Raw genomic sequence first — 11,319 nt, forward strand, 5'->3', positions numbered from 1 at the left:
CCGCCTCCGGGCTCTCGGTCCCGCCCCTGCTCTCTGCTCGGCCCCGCCTCCGGCCTCTCGGCCCCGCCCCTGCTCTCTGCTCGGCCCCGCCTCCGGCCTCTCGGCCCCGCCTCCGCTCCCGGGCGCTCGCTCAGCTGCTGGGCATCCGTGCTTCTCGGCCATGGAGACCCCTGGGAGTCTGGACAAGAAAGTCAAGCTGAGCGACACCGCGCAGAACGGGGTGAGTGGAGGCCGCGGGCGGGAGCGCGAGCAGCGGGGGCGGCTGTGGCCAAGTACTGCACCCTCAGAAGGTTTTTTCCTCTGTCGTCACTCACTGGTTGCAGAAGCTGAGATGGTAAGCGCGAAGGTGGAGACCGTCCAACTTTGGAGGCTGCAAAGGCCTTGGTTTTGGGTTTAGATGGAATTTTTTATTCCACAGCTATCAGGATCCTGAGGTTTAAATTCACTCTTGCAAATCATCGCTTGCCCTTGGCAAGTCAGGGGGAAGGAAAAAGCTGTGTCAGGCAGATGTTCTTTTGAAGTCATTAATTTACCATGTCTGCCGTCAGGATCAGGAATTCTTACTGTCTCCTATCATTCTTTTCCTTACCTTCTTAGAAGGTAAGGGGGCGGCGGAGATAAAGGGCGAGCAGGATATTGGGAGGAGACCTGGATTCCTAGCCTGGGCTCTAGTCCCAGCCTTGCCATTTGTAAGTTGGACGATCTTGAGGGAAGTCACTCTACTTTGAATCTCAGATGACTGAGGGTGTAACTGTGTGCCCTTTGCAGGATTGTTTTTATTTGAAAGGGCGGTGAAACATTCCAACCGGTATTTTATGTGTAGAGAAGAAAGTTGATTAAACTGGAGTATTTAAAAATAATTTCAGTGGGGGCCTCTGGCAGTGGGTCAGTATTTATCCCTAGTATACGAATGGATTTTGGGAGCCCATTCCACATAGAGGCATACTATCTCAGCCCAGGCCCTGCTCCAAATGATATGACAGACTTTGAAGATTCCCCATGGAAGGCCTCACCCTCCCTGGGGAGTAGAAAGGGGGTGGCGTAGAGTGTTGTTGGGGGACAGGGGAGGAGGGGAGGAAGAGGGAACTGGGATTGACAAACATGCAGCTTGTTTCTAGAAAAAAAGGAAAATAATGATTTCAGTGAAAAAAAGAACTGATACAAAGACATATGACCGTTTAGGTGACTTTGTAAATTATATTTCAATGGGTTCTTAGGTAGGGTGTGTGTGTGTGTGTGTGTGTGTGTGTGTGTGTGTGTGTGTGTCTTTGCCTCTGTGTATGTCTCACTGTGAACATCTATTTGTCTCTCTCTTTCTATGCTTCTCTATGATAAAAAGATCATAGGTCAGTTTATGCTTGGACTTGGCTGAGATTCTGATTTAATCAGGTAAAAACATGGGTCAGAAGACTTCCGCACTATGCCGTACACTACATGAGATTCACAATTCTGTCCTTGTAATCCTCACAAAATTACTGCTGACATCTGGGAAAGGAGTAAATCCATCCTCAAAATGATTTCTTTGTTGTTGTTGTCATCAAACATTGCTCATTGGTATATGGGGTATCACTAAATTAGGAAGGTTTTCTCTTTCTACACAGAAAGGTATATTAATTTTGTGTGGTGGTTAATATTGATTTTCAAGATGATAAGATCTAGTTCAGTCAAGGGACCCTTCTCCAGGCAAAATTGTGAGGGCTTACCTATATCTTATTTTTCTCAGTGTATGTTTATGAGACATGAGCTTGTTCATTTAGTTCATTGAGATGAGAAGACTCTTCCCCCATTCTAGAAGTGATAGCAACATTCCAGTCCATGGTATTGGTAAATAGTAACCACCAACATGTATCATTATCACCATCCTTTGTTTGGGAAAACTTTGTTTTGTAATGACTCCCATATTGTCTCTGCCTCCTTCAGGCAAGACATTGTCTCATGTCTTCTGTCTTGGTGTTTCAGACAGCTATTCTGAAATTACCTAATTCACAAAGAGTTGCTTACCCCTGAGGAGGTTTTAATTAATTAAAGGTTTTTAAATGGGAAAACTGGATATTAATCTTGATCACCTGAGGTGATAAGATCCACCTATAGGTGCTTGGTAGCACCTGCTTTCCCAAATCTCTCTCGAAAACCTGCTGCATCTCAGAAAGCAAAATAATGACAAACAGTGATGCTTCCCACAGAGATACTCATGAACACTCCCACAGAGTACTTAAACAATCCTCCAGAGACAAGACTCATTGTTTTTTGTGTCTACATTTCCCATCTCCTCTCTGGGGTACTGGAAGGCCAAGCAGGAGTGCTGAATCCATTAAACATGTGCTATTTCTTTTTTCTTTTTCATTTAAATGAATTTATTTCTTGTAACTTTGCTCTGTTTTCATTTGTGTTTTTGTTCAGTTATAAGAACGGTTTTTAATTTGTGGTGGATTAGAGGCTAGCTTAATAATGGAATAGGATATTGTTGAATGTAACATGCCAGGAAACATACATTCAGAGCTGACAAGGGCAGTATGCTACCTCAGAGTTGTTTTGATTTGCATTTCCCTGATTGCTAAGTATATTGAGCACTTTCTTAAGTGTCTTTCAGGCATTTTAGATTCCTCTATTGAGAAGACTCTATTTTATTCTGTATCCTACTTTTTAATTGGATTTTTGGTGTTTGGGTGATGAGGTTTTGAGTTCTCTGTATATTTTGGAAATCAGGCTTCTGTCAAATGTAGGGTTGTTGAATATATTTTCCCATTCTCTGGGGCTGCCTTTCTGTCTTGTTTCCTATGTCCTTTGCCTTACAGAAACTTCTCATTTTCAGTGTCCCATTTATTAATTCTGGATCCCAGTCTTAGTGCTACTGTTGTTAGGTTCGGGAATCCTGCTACTGTACAGATTCTATGAGGGTACCTCCTATATTCTCTTCTAAGATATCCAGTGTGGCTGGATTTATGTTGAGGTCTTTGTTCCATTGGGACTAAAGTTTTGTGCATGTGCTAGTCATTTACTAGCCAGTACCCAAATATGCCAGCACTATTTGGTGAATATGCTTTCTTTTATATAGTGTATAATTTTAGCTTCATTTTCAAACATCAGATGTTTGTAGATATGTGGGCCCACGTCATGGTTTTAATTTGATTCCATTGGTCTACCTGTCTTTTAAATTATTTTTGTGATTTCTTTGATTGAGCATCAGTGGGGTTGTATTTACCTGAAACTAACGAATTATATGTAGATTATAATCCATAGCATGTGATCACCTCCATTTCTGGAGAGAGTTCTAGAGCCTGGTGCCTCCCTTTTTGGAAGACATATCAGTAGATCAAGGGATATAAACAACAGTTCAAGGGTCATTTGGAGGTCATTTTGTAAAAGTTGTGAAGTCTGTGTTTATTTAATTTTTATACCCATAGAACTATAGGAAGCTGCATACCTTTGGTCAAGATCACCCTTTTCCTTTTCTGTGTTTTCTTTGGTCTTTTGATTTAAAGTTGACAATACTTTTCCTGCCTTATTTCTTGGCTTTTTGTTGCCAACCACTTTATTATTTCAAAAGTATTTTATATATTTTTGATTGTTGTATCTTGTGACAATTATGTTATCAATTCCTGAAGGTTTTGCTTTTGGGGAAGTTGCTGTGGAGAGGCAGGGTTTTGTTTCATCTTTATCTTAGATGCCTCTTCCCATTTTCTGGCATACTGTCATATCTGTGTTCTCCAGTTATTACTGCTTTCATGTTTCAGTCTTTGCTGCTTGAGTTATTTATATGATTAGTACATGGACTTTGGATTTTAAAACCTTCTCATGTAATATTGTCTTTGTCTCCTAATTAGCCTCAGGTATCAACATTACAAATTCTAGGGTCATCTGAGCAAACATCAATTAAGTGTGTTCTTAGAATGAATGTCTGATTTCTGCCTGAAAAGATTGTGTTGGCTGATGGTTGATGTGGGAAGAAGACTCCCCCAGAGATGGCAATGTCTTTTATCAAGTGTACCTCGGCTGCTAAAAAGAACTAGCTGAATATATGACAGTGACATAGCAAAGGAGAAAATCAAGAAACAATTTTTCCACATTCTTTTCCTTCAGTGCCTAACTTGAATTTCTCCCCTAAGCTCTCAAAATGATAGACACTGGCCTAAGGGTAACAAAAAAATCAGGACATTACCAGAGTAGTTTTGACTTAGGTAATTAAATCACAGCAACACTATTTCCTTTAACGTTTCCCAGAAATCCTTCAGGCATTAATTCATTTCAACTTTCAGGACTTCTATAATCTTTATAAATATGTTCTTAATTGTGGAGAGCCACAGCCCTAAGATGGTGCCTGGCTGGATGCCAGGTAGTCTGAGCTTAACTGTAAGCAAGCCTTATTTGGAAGTGCTTGAGGCATCTGGCTCGATTCCTCCTTCTGTGGCCTATCCGGGATTGCCAGATGGCATGAGCTGAATGGTAACTGAGCATCTACTTAAGGGCTTGCGGGGGCTGGGAGAGAGGAGAAGCTGATGTACAAGGTTCCTGAATATTCTGCTTGAAGAAGAGTCGTGGTCATGTTTCTCTTGCTGGTCGAGATAGACGCGGCACTTAATTGTGCTTCATCTGTGCTGGAATATTGATGATTTGCTGTAGCACAATAGCTGGAATCTGGTAGTGACTTATTTCTCTTCAGGTTCTTGGCTATGTTTTTATGCTGATGTCCAGTTATCTTGCTTTGAGGTGATTGCATGTCTAGGTGCTGATTTCTCAGTTTTTCTTTGTTGGAAGGGTGTTTTTTTCCTTGGCTTTTATTTACTCTACGATCTTCTGATCTGAGGGCCTATGGTTGAACAGGGCATGTCACCCCAATTTGGGGGCTGTAAATCTTGCTGTAGGTGTGAACTTTGTTCTAGCAGAGAATACATGTCAATGTTTGAAGTTGTAAGAAGGGAAGAGAGGAGAGAACCTGGTGATAGTATTTAGGGGGCATGTAGAGACTAGGAGAGGTCTGTGGTCAGGTGGCCCATATGGACTTCTGGCAGTTGCTGTATCCTTTGAGCACAGGGTTTCCTCTAAAGTTGGAGGCTACAACATAGAGATGAGGAGGGAATTGGATTGTAAATAGTGTTGGAGTTATTTAAAGAATGGAGAAGATCCACTGGAGAGGAACCAATTTGTAAATTGTACAGTTGGTCCAGAAGGGTGTTTTTGCCTCAGTTTGCCTACCTGTTCTTCTTTCTTGGGTCACCTTCACTTGAGCAGAGGATATTAGTCCAATTTGTTCATGGGGTCATGCATTTGAGTTAATGATATGTTGGAGGATTATGTCTGAGAATGTAGGTACTGTGGAAGCTTCACAAGCTGCTGACCCACCTTACCTGTTATTCTGGCTGGTGTGACATGCACATGAGAAAGGGATGTCTCCCTGAGTTTGGGGCTGGAATACAGCTATATTTCCCTTAACCTGAATGGGAAAATATCCTGTGGCTGTGCAAGTTGTAAATCCTTAATTCGTTTCTTGAATATTCAAAATGTGGCAGTCAAGCCATTGTCTTGAGTATCAGAAGAGAATATGGAAATTTGCGCTTTGGGGCTGTTATAGGTTATAAGGAGAAAATACATGACTTCCCCTAACTCCATTCCTTCCAGCCCTTTCCCCGATATAAATTCCCTCAAATCCACTGCTACTCTGTTTCCCTTCAGAAAAGACAAGGCTTCCCATCAACCAACCATACCATAACAATGTTCAATATGACTAGGCACAAACCCCCATACAAAGCTGACCAAGGTAACTCAGTTGAAATAAGTGTCCCAAGAGCAGGCAAAAGAGTCAGAGACACCACAAGAACTACTGGTAGGAATCCCACAATCAAATCAAGCTAAACAACAGACGTATGTTTGCAGAGTTCCTGACACAGAGCCACGCAGCCTCCATGATAGCCAATTCACTTTCTCTGGGCCACTATGAGCCTTCTTAAGTTCATTCTGTGTGACATGTTCTCCTGTTTTCTGTCATTAGAGAGATGTCCAGAAATATACAAGGATGACCCCAAATAACATTCTAAGCTATAGTGAAGAGGCTATCCTAAATGTCTTTCCTATATAAGGAGATTGATAATTACCATACATGCCATCCTAGAGCTTTCATCCAGTAGCTGTTGGAAGCAGAAGCAGACACCCACAGCTAAGCACTAAGTGAAATGCCTGGAATCCAGTTGTTGAGAGTGGGTTGTGATGAGCAATGTATTCATGACCAGGCTGGGAAACCCACTGAAATCGGTGACTTGAGTGAACAAGGAGGAGTTCATTGACTCTAGACTGACAGTTCAGAACCAGTACAGGACAGAACTAGGCCCTCCAAACATGGGAGTCAGTTGGGAGAGGTGGGCAGTCTATGGAGCCTCTAGGCAAGGAACAGTATTTACCTCTAGTTGACAAATGTACTTTGGGAGACCATTCCTCATAGAGGGAGACTCTCTCAGCCTAGACACACTGGGAATGGCCTAAGCCCTGGCACAAATGATGGGATAGAATTTGAGGATCCCCATTGATGGGGTTTGAGGTCGGGTATGGGTGGATGGGAGGGGCATGGAACTGGGACTGGTGTATAAAGTAAAATATTTCTAATTTAAATTTAAAAATCGGAAAATATAAAAGATCATATTCATCAGAATGTAGAACCCTTAAGTTTACCAGGAACAGAGAGTCTGAAAGAGTAATTTACCTTCAGCATTTTATTTTGCCTCTCATTGTCACCTACCTAACTATAGGTTCTCTCCCAGACTTTTCACCCAGTGTCAGCTGTGATCACATCTTTATCTTAAAAGTTAAAAAACAATGAATATAATGACTAAGTATTATATCCTGAAATTGAAAACACATGTAAAGATTATAAACAGGAGACTCTGACTTCATCCTTAAAGAGAAACTAGAGCTGTGAAATTAATGTGAGATAAATTAGCTATAAAGTGTGTATCAGTTACATTTATAAGTTATTCAAATCTTGGATATGCATGTTATATGAAATTATGAAGAGCATATTGCAATTAAATATAAGCTGCACACTGGCTGATGGGGCAAGGCTCAAACACACGTGTCTATGACTTAGATACTTCTACACGGGGCATAACCACAAATAAAAAAAATCCAGATGAAATAAACTGGAAAATACATTACTATATATAACTAAAAGAGGGATGAAACTGAAAGGGTTTTTATTTAACAGTGGAATGTAAGGATAAATTGATGGACAATTTTCCTGGAGCAATGTCTGTAAACCTTCATGTTGTGGTGATGCCTAACCATAAAACTATTTTTCTTGCTAGTTAATTATTGTAAGTTTGGCACTGCTATGAATTGTAATGCTAAGAATTTTGTAGATAGATGTTTACCAAAGGAGTTTCAACCCATGGTTTGAGAACCACTGCTTTGATCTGTTACTTTTAATGTGTTAAATTTACCCCTTTTAGCTAGCTAATATTAAAAAGTGTGTTAAATGGCTGAGTGGAGGAAGGTATTTGCCCCATAGTCTTCCTACCTTAATTTGAATCTGTAGGATCTATGTTGGGGGAAAGAGTAAATTGAATCCTGGGTGCTATCATATGATACACACACACACACACACACACACACACACACGTGTGCATACGCACAAATAAATAAATAGATTAATGTCTAAAATTACAATTAAGGGGTAGGAGTTAATTAGCTTTTTATGTACAGCACCTGAGTTTTTAATATTTAATGCAGTGTCCAGCTTCAGGAAAAGTATGTGAACATGTAACATTATTTAAAGTTATTAAACACAAACCATATTTATGTCAACCTGGAACAAATCCATGACATCCTGTGTCCTGTGGAAACAAAAGAAAAACTTCTCCAAAGCATTTTTGATTTTCATTTGACAAATATTTTGCCTTTTTTAAAGTTAAGACATTCATAAAGTATATAGACTCCTTTACTTCAACAGTCCCTCTTTCAATTCCATTTACATCTGGACCTATTTTACTGTATGTGTTTTAGCCTTTTTACTGCCAAAGAAAACTTTAGACTGCTAAGATACACATGATTTTTCTGCATGATCTCAGAGCTGGCTAACCCTATTTCTGAGTTTGTGAGGGCAAAGTCTAAATCTCACAGCCCAGTCAGAGTTAGGTCACCAAGAATGACCTGTAGCCTTCCTAGAGCTCTAGCATTCCCATGATTGTGCTGTGGCAGTCTTTGTAACTGAGGTTATCATTGCTACTTAGGGTACTGTCTGTTCAAGGTCTCACCAGTAGGCAGAAACGCACTAAGGAGATGAAATGTTTTTCAGCTTTCTCAGACCTTATATAGAAATATCGCCCCATGTTGGGTACCAAAGTTTTGCTTAATGTTTTTACTCCTTTAGCCCTTTAGTGTTTTACCTTTGGGGCAGGGGACCTCCAAAGTCCCAAATTGATGCACAGATGCATATTATTACTTATAAATGCCTGGTCTCTACTTGGCTTATTTCTAGCCAAATTTTCTTAACTTAAGTGATGCCATCTACCTTTTGCCGCTGGACTTTTACCTTTCCCTATATATGTATAGTTTACTTTCCCATGACTTGCTGTGTGGCTGGGTAGCTGGCTCTTACCAATATCTTCTAATTTTTCTTAAGCCTTCATTCTTGCTTCCAGATTTATCCTTCTATGTAAACTTTGTTCTTGTTAATATCATTATTGGATATTCACCTCTTTATCGGAACATCAGATGTTGTAGACAGCTTCACAGAGTTAAACTAATACAGCATAAACAAACGCTACACATATTTATTTCATTAAATAAATGTCCCACAGAATAAAACTAACATATCTTAAAATAATGTTCTACAGAAACACACATTTACAATATTGTCAGTATCATGCTTTCTGTTGCACATATTTATGTAATATTTTAGAAAGCCGTGACCTATGATGATGTGCATATCGGGTTCACCTGGCAAGAGTGGACTTTGCTGGATACTTCTCAGAAGAATCTCTACAAAGATGTGATGCTGGAGACCTACAAGAACCTTAATGACATAGATAACACTTTTTTTTCCTTCATGATTTAAAATAATAGGACAACTAACAGTTCCATGGTTATTGAAGCTCTTCTTTAATTTTATTGAGAGTGAAAAAAGAATGTGGTAAATAAATCAGTCCAAGTTCTAAAGTTCACTGTAGACAGTAACTTAAATGTTGCATATTTTTCAAAAATAAACATTCTTTTTTTACTACATTTTAGGGTACAGTTGGGAAGACAATACTATTAGAGCACATTGGGCAAGTTCTAAAAGACATGAAAGGTAATTTTCATTTATGAGCTCATAGAAATATGTCTCTGAAGCAATTGAAATCTGTCCTGGAATTCTGAAACAGAAACAACAGTGTAATTAAGCACAGATTAAATTGCATTGATGATTATTAAGTTCTCACAAAACCATATACCTCAGCTTCAGGTAGGTGAACTGCATTTGCAAGACATTATATTAAGAAAGAAGACAAAGAAACAAAGTCTTGAAAGAAATTACCACTTGAATCATTACACCATGATTGGTATGCTATAGAACTGTAAATCCACTTATTTCATACTACCTATATTACTAAAGGTATACACATGGTTGATGTGATAAGCATATCTCCAAATCTCCCATTAAGCAAACACTCCATAGGAAAGTTAGTTTTCCTCATGTCCTTGCTGTTACTTTTGTAAGTTTAGTGACAGGGGCAATCATTGTCAAGAATCAAGGGTCAATTTTTGCAGGGAAAGCCTAATCTCTCTAATACATGTCTATAAGGAACAGAAAGTCAAACTGAATTAAACGAGGAAGCCTCTTCTTTGTAAATTTACATTATTAGGTATATCATGTATTAGTCAGGATACAAGCCATATCAGCAAGGGGATATATAGAACATGGTATAACTATCTTTCACAATATTTAAAAGTCATGTATTAGTACTCATTTTGGGCATACTTGTTAAATTTGATTCAAGTTTACAGTTAATTTGTTTTCCAGCTTCATTGATAATACACCAACAAGCTCACTCAGCAGAAAAGCATTATGACTCTAGGACTGTGTAAATACTGTTTTCTGTACTTCATTAGCAAATGTAGTATGACTCATACTGTAGTAAAATTTAAAAATACAATAAGGTTGATAAAATTATGAATTTTTCCAGTTCTCTTTAATATATGAAAAATCTACTATGGAAAAGGTTTCAGAATATGAGAAACATATAATAAAGGATTATACCTAGACTTGTGTCTTCAAAGATGCAAAAAAATCTTAAAGTAGGGGAAAACATGAGTGTAAACAATGATAAGAGTGCAATGTCTGATTCTTCTTCTCAATTGCAACAAATTGTAGTATTAATTTATCCAGATATCAAGATTCAATACTGTATTGAATATGGTAAAGCATTTACACATGCCCATTTTCCTTACAGGCATGAAAGAAGCCAAATTGGAGTCAAGACTTCTGTTTCTACACAATGTGTTAAAGCCTTTGAATATAACAGTCATCTTCAAAGGCGTAAAAGTACACATACTGAAGAGAAACCCTATGAATGTAACCAATGTGTTAAAGCCTTTGCATATCACAGTTGTCTTCTTATTCATCAAAGAACTCATACTGGGGAGAAACCCTACAAATGCAATCAGTGTGGTAAAGCCTTTGTTCAACTTAGTAATCTTCAAAGACATAAAAGAATACATACTGGCGAGAAACCCTATGAATGTAATCAGTGTGGGAAAACCTTTACTCAGCGCACTTGTCTACAAGTACATAAAAGAACACATACTGGAGAAAAGCCCTATGAATGTAATCAGTGTGGTAAAGCCTTTGCTCACCACAGTAATCTTAAAATACATAAAAGAACACACACTGGAGAGAAACCCTATGAATGTAATCAATGCCATAAAGCCTTTGCTCAGCACACTCATCTTCAAACACATAAAAGAACACATAATGGGGAGAAACCCTATGAATGTAATCAGTGTGGTAAAGCCTTTGCTCAGAGTGGTCATCTTAAAATACACAGAAAAACACATACAGGGGAGAAAAACCTGTGAGTGTAATCAGTGTGGAAAGACCTTTGCATGCCTAAGTTTTCTTCAAATGCATAAAATAGCACATACTGGAAACTAATCACATTAATGTAATCTTTATGGTAAAGCTTTTGCAACAATCAGGAGTCTTCCAAAGTGGCTGTACCAGTTGGAACTCCCACTGGAAGAAACCATTCTGAGCTAGGTAACCTAATCACCAAAAGACAAACATGATATGTACTCACTCATATGTGGATTTTAGACATAGGGTAAAGAATTACCAGCTTACAATCCACACTG

The 11,319-nt window shown here is 38.9% G+C and overlaps 1 protein-coding gene across 1 annotated transcript; it reads left to right on the plus strand.

Annotated features, from left to right (window-relative positions):
* Positions 1–160: 160 nt before the first annotated feature.
* Positions 161–10,866, plus strand: LOC113838131 (zinc finger protein 120-like; the record flags this gene model as incomplete). The annotated part of the gene is made up of 4 exons (XM_027433894.1): positions 161–334; positions 8,888–9,008; positions 9,211–9,277; positions 10,503–10,866. Coding segments are annotated over exons 1-4 (726 nt in total), but the record flags the coding sequence as incomplete, so codon positions are not given.
* Between the last annotated feature and the right edge of the window lie 453 nt (positions 10,867–11,319).

This window comes from Cricetulus griseus, unplaced genomic scaffold (genome assembly GCF_003668045.3).
Source record: "Cricetulus griseus strain 17A/GY unplaced genomic scaffold, alternate assembly CriGri-PICRH-1.0 unplaced_scaffold_583, whole genome shotgun sequence".
Classification (NCBI taxonomy): Eukaryota; Metazoa; Chordata; class Mammalia; order Rodentia; family Cricetidae; genus Cricetulus; species Cricetulus griseus.